Source organism: Carassius auratus, chromosome 41, assembly GCF_003368295.1.
Source record: "Carassius auratus strain Wakin chromosome 41, ASM336829v1, whole genome shotgun sequence".
Classification (NCBI taxonomy): domain Eukaryota; kingdom Metazoa; phylum Chordata; class Actinopteri; order Cypriniformes; family Cyprinidae; genus Carassius; species Carassius auratus.
Genome location: NC_039283.1, coordinates 16,358,435 through 16,372,719, shown reverse-complemented (window position 1 = coordinate 16,372,719; position 14,285 = coordinate 16,358,435). Strand labels below are relative to the sequence as shown.

At 39.1% G+C, this 14,285-nt stretch overlaps 1 protein-coding gene across 1 annotated transcript; it reads left to right on the top strand.

The window, feature by feature from the left end:
- Positions 1 to 2,609: 2,609 nt before the first annotated feature.
- LOC113059579 (zinc finger protein 687a-like) lies at positions 2,610 to 14,248 on the top strand. The gene is made up of 12 exons (XM_026228142.1): positions 2,610 to 4,560; positions 7,385 to 7,463; positions 7,611 to 7,695; positions 8,612 to 8,796; positions 9,660 to 9,851; positions 10,024 to 10,186; positions 10,271 to 10,498; positions 10,874 to 10,986; positions 11,460 to 11,550; positions 11,843 to 12,308; positions 12,949 to 12,996; positions 13,481 to 14,248. Exons 1-12 carry the CDS (start codon positions 2,610 to 2,612, stop codon positions 13,528 to 13,530), a joined length of 3,651 nt encoding a protein of 1,216 aa, XP_026083927.1. The 3' UTR covers positions 13,531 to 14,248.
- The last annotated feature ends 37 nt before the right edge of the window (positions 14,249 to 14,285 follow it).

Below are 14,285 nucleotides of genomic sequence, written 5' to 3'. Positions count from 1 at the left end.
GGATAACCTGAACGACCCCAAGAGCTTAGAACACTCACAACCTACACGATCTGATTACCATGAATAGCCACCACGTCCACCACCACCAGGAAAATTCATAAGAGAAGACATCTACGGGAGAAAAGAGATGGAGACAGGTGCAGTACCTTACTGAACAGTTTTGGAGTAGATGGAAAAAAGAGTATCTCCACAACATTATGGCTAGACAATGCTGGCATGCTCCAAAAAGGAATTTGCAGATTGGTGATGTGGTCATGGATACAGATGAGAACCTTCAAGAAATGAAGCTAGGACGGTCATAGACACTGTAACTAGCCAAGATGGACTAGTAAGGAAGTCAACAATAGCACTCAGTGACAAAAAACTAAACAAAAAAGAGAAACGGGTAACCAAGGTCTCAGTCGTAGAGGACCAGCTCAGAAGTTGGTCTTATTATTGGAAGCGGAGTGAACAAATCTTCAAAAGGACTTTGCTTTACACACATGCACACCAAAATGGTTATTATAAGTTAAAATACTTATGTTTGAAATTATGCATGTCAAAATAACATTTATAATTTGTGGGAGTGTAACAGACTTTCTGTGAGTTTAAATGGGTTTAAGAAATGCATTATCTGTCTTACTAAAGAGGACTTTTATTTTACGGTGTTGTAGTCTACAGGGAAGGGAAGGGAGAGCAGCAGTTCAAGTTCATCAGAGTTGTGTCGCAGATAACGTTTGCAACTTTAAGCACCCCCCGAAAATGCATAAGGTCTGTATATATTTGATAACTGTTTGTTGTAATGACTGTTTTGTGTAATTCACTGTATGTTAATGATAGAGGTTTGAACTAGTCTGTAATTCGCGCTTCTTGTACTTGTTGGTTTAGCTCTTACGGTGATTTTTGGAGTCTTACGGTGATTTTTGAGTGAAAAAAGGACTCAATAAACTTCATTAACATCAGTAAAGCTTGGGCCATCATTCGGGCGGGGTCTGCTACAATTACAGTAAACCGACACATAGTATATGGATCAATGCATTTGAAACATAAATTCCCTTCACAGTAATATTTCCTACTTTTACATGCACAACATGTGACACACGCTAAAATATCACAAATATTCACTGATTACAATGGGTTCTCTTGGTGAAGACACGGCCGTAGATACTGATTAGTCAGCATGTCCAGGCTGAAGTAATCAACTGGAAAATCCAAAATTAGATCAGACAAAAGATGTCAATGGGAACGAAGCTAATGAAACACACAGGCGTTGCACTGAAAGTAGACGACTGCGTCAGCAGCCGCGCTTTGAAAATACGCATTATGCTCAATAAACAGCGCCTGTTGTGTGCCCTCAGATTTTGAGCTAAATGCATTTTAAGCTAACTTCCAAGAACCAATATTGACAGCAACAGAAACACACGTTTCCATTAATGTCACTAATGTCACACAGTTGCGGCATGAAAACAACAACAAAAACAGCTTTGACTTCCTCTTCCGGAGTAAATGGTTTGTTAAAATCAACAAGTTGCCCGTATGTGGTTATCTTGTATAATGAGCATAAACTCCTTTTCGCTGCTGTCACATGCAACAGGTACAAACTGAAAAACAGCTGTCATAGTATCACACCGACCATTTGTGTAGCAATCGAACAAACATAAGAAAACAGCGGCTCTCTTTTCTCTATTTCGCTTCTGACAGCATCGACATTTGCATGTTACACTTGAAAGAGTTGTTTTTCTTCAGAGGTGACGCAAATGCTGTGCGCCGTCCTGGGTCAGTCCAGGAGTAGACGAGAATATTTGGTCAGGTAAAAAAGTTTGACGCTTGGACACACTGAGCAACAATACACGCATTTATCGCTTCATTTTCACTAAAAACATATATGCGCACTAATAATTGCCATCATCATCTTATGAACTTCTTGTTTGTTGTATTATCGACGTCAGACGTTGCAGACTGCGCTTTCGGCTAATCGACTGTAGCTGTGGCTCGACACTTCAGCAATACTATAATATATGACAAATACGATTAATTCATTCATTAATTTTAGTTGTTGCAGAACTACATTCTCTTTGGAAATAGGTGGCGAATAAATCTGGAAAAATATCCGACTCGTTTAAAAGACATCTGAAGTGTCTTTGGTTTAGCTAGCATAGGAAAGGACTAGTGTAAAGTTCATATTTGCAGAGCAAGTTGCAGCTGGACAAAACTAATGTATACATTTAATATGTCATATGCTGAAGATCTAAAGTTATTAATAGCCTACTTCCTGTAACTAACTCCAGCTGTTTATTTCCTCCTATTAAAGAAGCTTTTAGCTAAATTGACCAAGATACACACACACACACACACACACACACACACACACACACATTCATTATATCGCTTCTTAAATGTATTTGGTTTTGACTAGCAAATTACGTACCTTCTCGTGTTTTACTAATGTTGATGCATCTGAACACATTTTCTTCATAATTTATTTTCTACATTATGAACAATTGATCACATCTGTTCTTTTTTTGTGACGTCTTGTAACGCAGATATTTTTCATCCACATGGGAATGGGGGACATGAAAGACACCAGATTTTTGATGACCTGCTGGCAGCGTTTGACATTCCAGACATTGATGCCAAAAGAAGCAATTCAGTCCGACACTGATGGTAATCATATTGAACACAGTGGTGTTGTTGGAAAGGAGAGAAGCGGAAGTCCATGCCTAAGACCTCCAGAAAGCCCTGAGCCTGTTCTTTCATCTCCACATAATGACCCCTCTATTGTCAGTGTGATTGTAAAAAACAGTGTACAGGCTGATGACAAAGCTGAAGGAAATGTAACTGGGGGATATTTTCTGGTGCTGGTGCATCACATGAGTCTGCCCCAGAAAGGTCCCAATGAAGATGGCCTGGTGCCTTCAGATCAGTTCATCTATAATGGACTGGAAACTGTTTCAGATGTGCCTACAAAACCCTCTCCGCCACCAGCTCTAACCCGGATGCAGCCCAATGGGCAGCTTTGGTCTAGTGATGGCACGTCTTCTAAACACCCTCCTAGCACTTTCTCCCCACCTCAGTCTTTACCCCTATCTGATCCCCCCATCCTATCTTCACATTTAATTGGTCCAAACTTTTCTCCAAGAGTTGATTGTGAGGATGCACAACCATTAAATGGTTCTGTGAAGGCAGGAGTCCGCCGACCCTTATCTGAAGATGAAGAATCTGAACCAGACCTCGGTAGCCCTGCGCTTGTCATCCAGGAAAGCCCGGATTCCCAGCTGTGCTCCGCTCCCAAGGTACTACGCATGCAGCGGTCTCCTTCAAGTGTGTTTCAGCCATCCTCTCCCTCATCCCCTTCCTTACCATTTAGTAACACTCAAATTGAGGAGCCGTCTGTCCAGAATCCAACACTTCTACAAAACCGCATCAACCAAACACCTCTGACCTCCACAAATGATCTGCCAGTTGAAGAAAAAGACGCAGAGCACATAATCGAGGAGAGAGATTCTCCTGAAAGCCCTGAGCCAGAAATCCCTCAACCCCATCCATCTCTGCCATCAAATCAACAAGAAGACAATGAACCAGAACAGAAGGTCCGAAGAGAAGAAGCCCCTCAAGATCAAGTTTTTGACACGAGCGTTGGTTTGCAGGAGAAGAGTGATCTTCAACTAAATACAGAGGATGGTGGAGCTGAGGAGACCGAAAGGAAATCCACCGAGCCTACTTTGGTAGATTCACCCTCTGAAGATGCCACCAAGTCCAGCGCGGTCCCCTCCAAGCCTCTCAAAGTCAGAATCAAAACTGTCAAAACGACTGCTGGAAACACACGTACTGTATCTAAAGTGCCTCCCAAAGGAGGGAAGGGTCCTGGTGGCTCTAAGGTTCAAGCAGGGACCCGTAGGATTCAGAGGTCTGGTGCTACATCTCAAAGGCTAACTCAGGGTTCAAAGGTGACAATGTTGCCAGTATCCACCCTTCAGGATGCCAGTACAGCTATGTTATTTGCAGCCAGCAAGGCACAGAATCAAATGGCCGCCAGTCTTTCCACCACCGCAGTCAAGATCACTAGAACGTCAACCCTCCCTTCCATCTCTTCTTCATCCATGCCTGGGGTTCGCTCTTTGGGGAAGAAAACAGTGAATGGGAATCCTGGGACAGCCAAACCAGCCTCCATTGTAAACAGCCCGGGGGCTGTGATCTCACGTAGCCAGTCTAGCCTAGTTGAGGCCTTCAACAAAATCCTAAACAGTAAGAATCCACTGCCAAGTTATCAGCCAGACCTCTCCATCCCTCCTCCCCAAGAATGGGGTCTTCGATTGCCCTCAATGGGATACCGTTGCCTTGAATGCGGGGATGCTTTTGCACTCGAGCGCAGCCTGGCAAGGCACTATGACCGGCGCTCTATGAGGATCGAGGTGTCCTGTAACCACTGCTCCAAACGCTTGGCTTTCTTTAATAAGTGCAGCCTGCTGCTCCATGCGCGAGAGCACAAGGAGAAGGGGCTGGTTATGCAGTGCTCGCACCTCGTCATGAGTCCTGTCAGTGTGGAGCAGATGATTGGCCAGCAGGATACCGTGCCTATAGGTTTGTGTCTTTTTCAGTGTATTTATAGATGCAGAAGGGAAAAAAGTATGAATGGCTTTTTCTCAAAAACTCAATATTTCTAGTTATCATGAACGAACAATCTTGCGATTGGGGGAGTAAATATTTTAGGTTTACATTGTGCACATTTTGGATCAGCAAAGATCCAAGCAGGGATGATAGCGGGTCTGTGGAAAATTTGAGAGAAATCCTGACATTTGCAATTGCAATTATTTTATTCTGTTGACAGCCCTAGATTTCAACAGTAAGGAATACAAAAGAAATGTGATCGAAGTTTTGTGGAACAATATATTTAGATGTAGTTTTTTTGTGCTTTTTAATGTATTGTTCTTTGCCAGTGGCACCTTCAGCTTAATTATATTTTCCTTACACTGTGAAACAGGGTCTTTTTACACTACTAAGTTTGGGTCAGTAAGATTCTTTTTTTTCTTTTCTTTTTTTTCCCTCTTTTTTAAAATTAATTCAGCATGGATACACTTAATTGATTGAAATTGACATGAAAGACATTTATAATGTTACAGTAGATTTTCAGATAAACGTTTTGAACTAATGAATCCTGAAAAAAGTATGCAAAACTATTAATCAGTATTGATAATAAAATTATTAAATGGACTGGAGTAATGGTAAAATGAATAAAGTGCTTTTTAACATACAATGGAGATCAAAATTAGAGAACAATGTATAAATACTTTATTTATTTCAGAAAAATGTTTAATATTCATTACTCAGAATTTGAAGAAATATTATCTGTAGGTATACGGCTGTTTTCGTAACTTGTCGTTTTACTGCTAACCTGAAATCAGAAGGAAGTGTAGAGTTCCTTTTCTTTAATGACTTCAGCACATCTGCAGCCGTAGGACATCACTAGTTTCTCAGACTGCGCTGGTCTGATCTTGGTCCATTCTTCTTGCTCTCTCTTCCATAGTTCGGTAACTGTAGTGAGTTTTTAGTTGGGTTCTGATCAGGACTCTGGGCGGACCATTTCATTATTTCAGTCTTTTTTAGAATCAAGAAACTGCTTTACCAGTTTTGCAGTGTGATGTCTTGAATGAAAATTACAAGCTGATTGGGAGATGCTTGCAGGGAAGTTCCTGCATGTTGCATTCACCCTGCCTTGTAGCTGTAAAAGAGACCCAACTCCTGCCACACAAAACATTTCACAGTCCCTCCTCCAAATTTCACTGACTTCTTTGCACTCTTGTGCTTCAGTCTATCCTCAGCTTTACAACAAACAGAATGTTTCCCATCAGACCCAAGTAAATTAAACTTGTCTCATCACTAAAGGGAGCTTTGGACCAGTTCTTCTCTACCCACGCAACATTCTCCTCAGCAAAGTTGAGTTTAGCCTTTTGATACTTTCTGCTAATGAGAGTGAACAACCAGCCTTTAAGGGAGACTTGAATGAATTGTCAGAAATTACAGATTTGGAATGACCAGCTTCTCTAACTGTGGCTGGTCATTCCTCTTTGGCCTTCATCTGGACAGCCTCCTGTTGCAGGGTGGCCTGCCCTCTTGCAATCTCTGTGAAAATCGGAGGAATGCTGCCAGTTACCGTATTTTAGTTAGTCGCAACAGAGTATAAGTCACATCAGCCCAAAAATAAGTCATGATGAGGAAAAAAAAACCCATAAGTCGCACTGGACTATAATTCGCATTTATTTAGAACAAAGAACCAAAAGAAAACATTATCGTCTTTAGCCGCCAGAGGGCACTCTATGCTGCTCAGTGTAGACTACAGGAGCACTGAGCAGCATAGAGCGCCCTCTCGCGGCTGGAGACGGTAATGTTTTCTCTTGGTTCATGTCTCTTAGTTCATTTCTCTTGGTTCATGTCAAATTAATTTTGATAAGTCGCGCCTGACTATAAGTCGCAGGACCAGCCAAACTATGAAAAAAAGTGTGACTTATAGTCCAGAAAATATGGTAATTAATATCTTGGAGGTGATTCTTTTTCAAATATCTTATTTAACTTTTTATACTGTGCTTCAGAAAACAATTGATTGAAATTAACAGTTGAAATGTGTTTTTTTTTTTTTTTACTGATAAGTTCAAATAGGACTATTTGCAGTGACCTTGAAATTGAGGAAATTATTGGTTGTTCTCTAATTTTGATCTCCACTGTATATTAAAATGGAAATCGGTTATTTTAGATTGTAATAATATTGAAAAGTATTATAATATTTTTTTTTATCAAATAAATGTCATGTTGGTGAGCATAAGGTACTTCAGAAACATGAAAAAATCACACCGACCCAAAACTTTGAACATTAGTGTTTAATAGTCTACAAACCTGCGTTTATATATAAGGAAACGAGTTCCTCGCAAAGGGATCATCATATTTCGGAGTCCTTGGCATTAAAATGTTCGGAAACTTAATTGAATTCTTAAAATAGACTTTTTTTTTTATTATTATTATTTTAACATTACATCTATAAAACATTGCAGATGTAAAAACAGACATGAAACTCGTAGTCGTAGGTAACAGGTGTGCACACAGGGATCAGGGAGCAGTCACTGTCTCGATCCACAGGGAATCTGTGCACTGCAAAACAAAAAAAATCAAGCATTGATGTGGAATAATTCAGCTGGGGCTTGTTCTTTCTGCATGCGTTTTCAAAGAACAGTCTCTGGGCTCAGTGCATTGCTAAAGTACTCTTCAGGGAGCTGAATTATAAATTATAGTAGGTTTACAGCGTTGTAGATAATTGACCACAATAATCTAGATTAGTATATTTTATTAACCCATGTCCATTTCAGAAGGATTTAGCTGATATTTATATGTGTTTACAATACAGTGTCTATTACAGGTGTGCTCTCTCCAGCTGCCTCCGCTCTGTCTTCCATTAAAGAAAGTGGTGTCCATCTGGCTCAATCTTCTGATAACAGGTAATAGCACACTGTCAGATAATGCTCATTTGTTCTTTACATTTGAATGAATGAGTAATTAAGGGGAAAGGAGTTGTTCTAATGAAATGTCTGGAGACTGAGTGATTAAGATGCTGCCTGGTATGTTTGTATGCTCAATGATCTCAGCTGTCCAGAGTGTTGGAGTCCGTTCAAAGGGAAGGCAGAAATAGTAGCACACTTTCAAGAGGTGGAGTCTGGTGGTACTGAAGCGGTGAGTGAGTGTATGCGTTTCTGTGTGTGTGTGTGTATTTAGGACAGTAGTTTATTGGTAAACTTGCATTTGCCCTGATAACATGTTTACAAAAATGTCTTACCTGGAAAAAAACAACACATTTATGCTTTTCATGTATAGTTTGTAATTATAATTTAATATTTATTTAACATCAAACTAAATAAATGATTAAAATAAATAATAAAATGCCAAACATTGTTATTAAAATCTGTTAATATTAAAGGAAAAGTCACCCTAAAAATGAAAATTTGTTGACTATTTTCTCACCCTCAGATCACAAAAGACATAGAAGAGTTTGTTTCTTCATTGAAATTGCTTGCTCAACAAATGATTCCTCTTTAGTGAATGGGTGCCATCAGAACGAGAGTCCAAATGTGGGCTAAAAGCATCACAGTAATCTAAATAACAATAAATGAATGTCGTGTGAAGGGAAAAGTTGTCTGTTTGTAATAAACAAACCCATCTATAAGATTTTTTTACTTTAAACCACTGAGTCCTCCGTCTATAATATTGCTTTCTCCAGTGACAACATTGTCTTGTCTGAATCAGGAGAGAAATATGGACAGATCATGCACTATTTGCAAGTAAAAACAGTCCAAAACAAATATATGTAAACAAATATGTTGATTTTGATGTGTGGGGACAACAGTTTAAAGTGAAAACGTCTTAATGACGGATTTTTTTTATTACAAACTTGCTGTTTCTCAAGATGTTAATTGATGGACTGGAGTTGTGTGGATAGCTTGTGGGTTATTGTGATGTTTTTATAATCTGTTCAAACTCTGAGCAAGTGAAGGGATGCTAAATTTGAGTAAATTGTCAGCAAATTTAAATTTTTGTGTGGACTTTTTCTTCAACAGGATTTTATAATGATTACATTTTGGTTTCCCTATAGTGTTGCATGCAGTGTTCTCCTCCGATGCCGCTGTGGAACTCGTGTAGTGCCGCGGCTCACCGCCGGTTACATCAGCAGCTCCCTCCGCTGGTGTGCCCTGAATGTGGAGTCATCTGTCCGAGTAACGACCTCAACACTCATCTGAATCAAAGCTGCCTGCACTACTCACGACGCCTTGGATATAGGTATCCACCTAGCTCAGGGCTCTGCAACCTTCAACCTCAAAAGAGCCGTTTTGGCCCCTTTCCCACTGAATAAAATTCACTACAAAAATTCATATTTGATCCCCAAATCAAGATCACACGGCATATAGCTGAAGTGTTATATTCAGTTATGTTACAGGGCATGGGGAGTAGCAATCATTTCAGAAGTGAGAGGGACATAAATGTCAAATGTAGTATTAATAATAATAATAAGACTAATAATATTTATTTATGTATGTCTAATTTACCAAAAAAACATTATCTTACTTTTACTTGGATAAGAAATAAAATATATACTGCTGGACAATAACCATATATTTTTGATATAAAGTTTAATAATGACAAATTTATGATTACGATTGTATAATCAGTATAATATGTATATACTATAAATAGCTTTTTCTTCCATTTTGATCACAGAATAAGGCAGAAAAATATGTTATAGCTTCTGTACTGTAATTAATGCTATGTCAATTACCACTGTAACATTCATATGAAAGAAAAAACAGGGTTGAGACGATAGACGGTGCCATCGTTCATCACGGATGGCTTATAGACATCACAATGTTGAGCTGATGATCTATTTTATTTTCACTTTTGAGACTTATGTTGCTGAGGATCTGCAGGTCATTTGCCATCATCCTTAGTCTGGTTATACCGGGATGACTTTGTCCATAGGCATTTCCTGGCGTCAAAAGTTATTCTATCATATAAGTCTGTTTTGGACTTTCTGAGTGCCTTCTGACTTCTCTATGATCTTCACATTGTTTTGGATGAGAATAAGGTCACCAAAACTGAACTATATGGCAGTTTTCTCTGTTCATTCTCTCTCCTTTCCATTGCAGATGTGCCTGTTGTCATTTGGTGTTTGGAGGAATGAATAGCTTGAATGCCGTGAAGACTCACATGCAGACGGCCCACTGTGAGATCTTCCATAAATGCCCCTCCTGCCCCATGGCTTTCAAATCTCCCTCTGGCGCTGAAGCCCACTGCACCTCCCTGCATCCTGAACTTCCTGAGACAGCAAGGCAGTCCAAGTAAGTGTAAACCCTTGGTGTGTGTGCCAACGTTGGGGAAACTACCTTGAAACTAAGGCCATAGTCAAACTGAGGTTAAACCTAAACTGCAGTCAAGCAACCCTTTTTAAAATATTTAGCAAAAAAATATATATTTTTTAAGTTGCTAATAACTATTGCTTTTTTATGACAGGGAGATCTATAAATGTGTGATGTGTCGGACTGTTTTTACCCAAAAAGCATTGCTCAGCGTCCATATTGACACTCACTTAACCAAGCAGAAGATGCACGTCTTTAAATGTCCTGAATGTAACAAGCTGTTCACGCAGAGAAGTTCCCTTCTTGAGCATGTTAAGGTTTGCTTTCTATTTGGTTCGAACAATAATAAGCTCTATTCATTGATAATATGAGTGCATGACCTCATTGTAATTTGTCTCTAGGACTCTCACAGGGACTTTAGCATGTATGACACATCGGCAGAGAGCAACTTGGTAAAGATGGAGAGCTCTGATGGGGAGGAGTGGGGACGGGATGAAGACAAGGACAGAGGAAGAATGGCGAGAGAGGATGGGAGCTCTGCTGCCCAGAGCTGGCGTTGTTCACAGTGCCAGATGCACTACACAGACAAGGAGAACTACATCACCCACATGTCTGAGCAGCATGGCAAGGTCAGGACGTCAAGATGAAAAAAAAAATATATATATGCGTTTTTATTAAATTTTCTATTTTTTATTAAATAAATCCAGCAGTGATGAGCATAACAGACTTAAAAACAAAAAACCTACTACCTTTTGAATTGTAGCAGTAGTGTGAGGGGGAAAAAAATTATTTCAATAGATCATATAAAATATTTTCATATGCAAGCCATGAATGCACAGGTATATGATTTGTAGCAGTTTGTGTGCTTTTAGTTTCTTTGGTAAATTTCCATGTTTTTCAATTTGTCCTAACCCAGCAACCCCATATTAAAAATGTCTCATCATGATTCAATTTTATAATGACTGTATTAATGGTGTACAAAAATCACGTTTTTTTTTTTGAAGGAACTGAAGAAGTTTCCATGCACTCTTTGTGAAGGGTCCTTCTCTTCATCCTCAAGTTTAAGACGGCACATCCGTGTCAAGCACAAAGGCATCAAAAGAGCATTTTATTGCCAGTAAGTATAACACGTGTACAGTAGCTCCAAAATTATTTTAATGTATGAATGTCAATGAATGAACAGCACTCTCTTCAACCTTCAATACCACAACTGAGGTGCCCTTGAGCAAGGCACCAAACCCCCAAATGATCCTCGGGTGCTGCAGCACAAATGGCTGCCCCCTGCTCCGGGTGTGTGTCACGGCGTGTGTGTGTGTGTGCACTTGGATGGGTTAAATGCAGAGCACCAATTCCAAGGATGGATTACCATACTTGGCTGTCACACGCATCACTCACTCACAAGTGTGTTTCCAAACAATGTTAAACTTTCTCTTACAACTACCATAATTTTTAAGTGTGCCTTAATTGTCCAAATTCAGCAATGTTTGTGTTTTATTTAGCACATTTTCCCCTTGAATCATTGCATTAATTACCAGGAAATTATTTAAATTACATGTAATCTCTCATTTAGTGTCATTTCTTTTTATGAAGACTCTGTACAGGTGGGAAGAGGAGCTTCAGCAGTAAACTGATTCTGGAGAAACATATTCAGGCTCAGCATGGAGGAAGAGCAGCCAAGGAGGTAAGAGCACAAATACTCTTTCAGATGGACAAAGCCATGATCACCTATCAGAGATTTTTGTTGCTTGAGGTCACCATAGCATTTGCAACTGGCTATGGTGAAAATCCTAATCACCCCTCATTTTTTTATATATATATAATAATTTAATCAATTATGAAAAATTATTTTTCAATTTTTTTTACAACTTTATCAAGTAACTGGACTTTTCACCCAAGGTAAAGCTCATTGAAAGTTTACGACTTCCTCTAGTTTTGCCACAGTAAGTCACTTACTCTCCGTTTCTCTCTTTCAGACAGTTCCTCGTATCACAGATGCAGCTGACAGCTCATCTGAGCATGATGGTGGCCCTGGCACTTTGGGAGGCGGGGCCTCAGTTGAAGCAGAAAGCCGATTGGCTGAGAGCAGCCTGACCAGGCCTCGCAGGGGAGCTGCAGCTGAGGAGCAGGAAGCCACAGGATTCCGCTGTATGCCGTGTGGTTTTACAACAGAGGACAGGGAGGAGTTTCTCCAGCATATTGTTTGTCATCGTGACGGGGCCAGCAGCTTTCAGTGTCAGCAGTGTGGGGCGTGTTTTGCGTCCTCCTCGTCCCTCAGCAGACATCTCTTCATCAGCCACCGTGTGCGGGATTCCCCCTCCGACCACGCTGTGGCGTCTCCTGTCACTGGTTCAAATTCTGTGACCTCGGACTCTGCAGTTGCAGCAGGGTCCCCAGGGTCACCCTCGAGTTTAGCGGGGACACAAGTGGAGGATGGGGAAGGTAAGCACACCTGTAAGGTGTGTGGACGTTACTTTAGCAAACCTGCTGATCTCAGTACACACTTCAGAACTCACGGCATGGCCTTCATCAGCGCATACAAAACAGACAAACCAGCTTAGAGAGACAGGAAAGGGTGAACACTTTAAACCTGTCGAAAACATGTCACCCCAAAATCAACAACAAAAATAAGAAATTAGGTTTTCCTTAAAGAAAATGCGTAGTTTTAGGACCTTTAAGATTTTTTGTGATACCTACTGTTTTGTGGCATTTCATTTTTAATTAAGCACACCAATTCTCATTACTGTAATGCAAAAAAATTATTTCCATTTCTGTAATGTAAAAAAAACGCATTTAAATGATATATTTGTAAAAAAATTCTATAATTTATAGCCCTTTATGCTGATAAAAAAAACAAAAAACAAAATAATTAAAGCATCACAGTAATAAATAACAGAGCAATAATGCAATAACAAATGACTGTATTATAGTAATGAATATCTTAATGCAGAGAATCTCAAAAGTAAAATGCCAAGATTAAGATGAAGACCGTTTTGGTGAGAAAATGTACTTAATTGTTATTTAATTTAATTAAAGTAGATTTCAATTTTGTAATGCAAAATGTAATTACTTGTGTGTCTAGGGGTGTTTGTTTGTGGCCTTCAGCATCAAGCGTGTATTGTCATTGAAAGTAAGTATTTGGGTTTCAGGCTTTTAGCACTCCACGTTCTCACCTAAAAACTAGAGAAATACAATGCATCAGGGCAAAACCTGTAAGTTATAACTCTGTTAGACTAGTTTTGTAAAATCACAGTAGAGGAGACAACTAATGCTATAGAGGAATGATGATTACGTAGGTTTGATCAACCTAAAAAGTGTTTGCAACTTGTTCATAATTGATCTGAGACCCTGAGCATCATGTTCTTAAGATATATAAAGTGTCATACACGTTTACCAGCCCTGCTAAGATCCTGTGCCTACTGATTCCATTGTGCAGACAAACAACTGTACAGTCCATTTTCTTCCCAAATCAAAATGCAGCTGCTTCTAGATGAAAATACTGTAATTCCTAACAGTTTAGTTACAGCCAAATGCTCCCGAATCAGGTGAATCCTTTCTGCTTGAATTATTGTTTTTACGTTTAATGTTTGTATTTCTTCTATTTGTTTCCACAGAGGCATTAAGATCAGGAAAGCTGCTGAACAGCTGCAGATCTTTAGAATGAGAACAAAATAAGTGCCTTCTTCATTAGTATAAGATGCATTATGTCAAGATTACAGTTAAATGCGGCAGATGATTTGTTTCCTGACTGGGAAAAACATTGTTTATGCTGGAATTGTTTTATTGGTGCCTTACATATCTTGTCTCCTGGTTTTCTTTTTAAAAAGGATTAATATAGCTTTGTTTAACTGTAACCTCCTGCATTTATTTTTGGGCTGTTTCAAATTGATTGATTAATAAAAAAAACTGTAATGGCTAAATCACTATTGTATGCCTAGTTATAACAGACTTTACATACTCATTTTACAAACCTATCAATAATAAAAAATATATACAATTTAACCACCCCCAAATACGTTTTATTTCAGTCGTCCCGTAAAACTTTTTTAGTTTGTTTGTTTTTACCATTTAAGAAACTGCTTTCTATGTTAATATATTGTTCAAATGTTAGCATCATTACTCCAGTCTTCAGTGTCACATGATCATTCTGACATATTTTGAATATGCTGATTTGGTGCTCAAGAAACTGTTCTTTTTATTATCAATGTTGAAAATGATTGTGCTTCTACCATGATGCATTTTTCAGGGCTCTCTGGTAAAGAAACGTTCTTAAAGTACAGCATTTATTTGAAATATAAGTCTTTTATAACAATGTAAAAGTTTTTACTCTCACTTTTGATTGATCTAATGTGTCTTTGCTGAATAAAATGATTAATTTCTTATATGGCGATCACGTCTATTCCTCTCACAAATCAATCA

What these genes read in the sequence shown, in the direction of transcription:
- LOC113059579 (XM_026228142.1), top strand. Translation starts at nt 2,610, where the DNA reads ATGCCAAAAGAAGCAATTCAGTCCGACACTGATGGTAATCATATTGAA. An exon ending in GAGGAAGAGCAGCCAAGGAG is followed by an intron (nt 11,551 to 11,842) that starts GTAAGAGCACAA and finishes TCTCTCTTTCAG; the next exon opens with ACAGTTCCTCGTATCACAGA. An exon ending in ACAAGTGGAGGATGGGGAAG is followed by an intron (nt 12,309 to 12,948) that starts GTAAGCACACCT and finishes TTGTGTGTCTAG; the next exon opens with GGGTGTTTGTTTGTGGCCTT.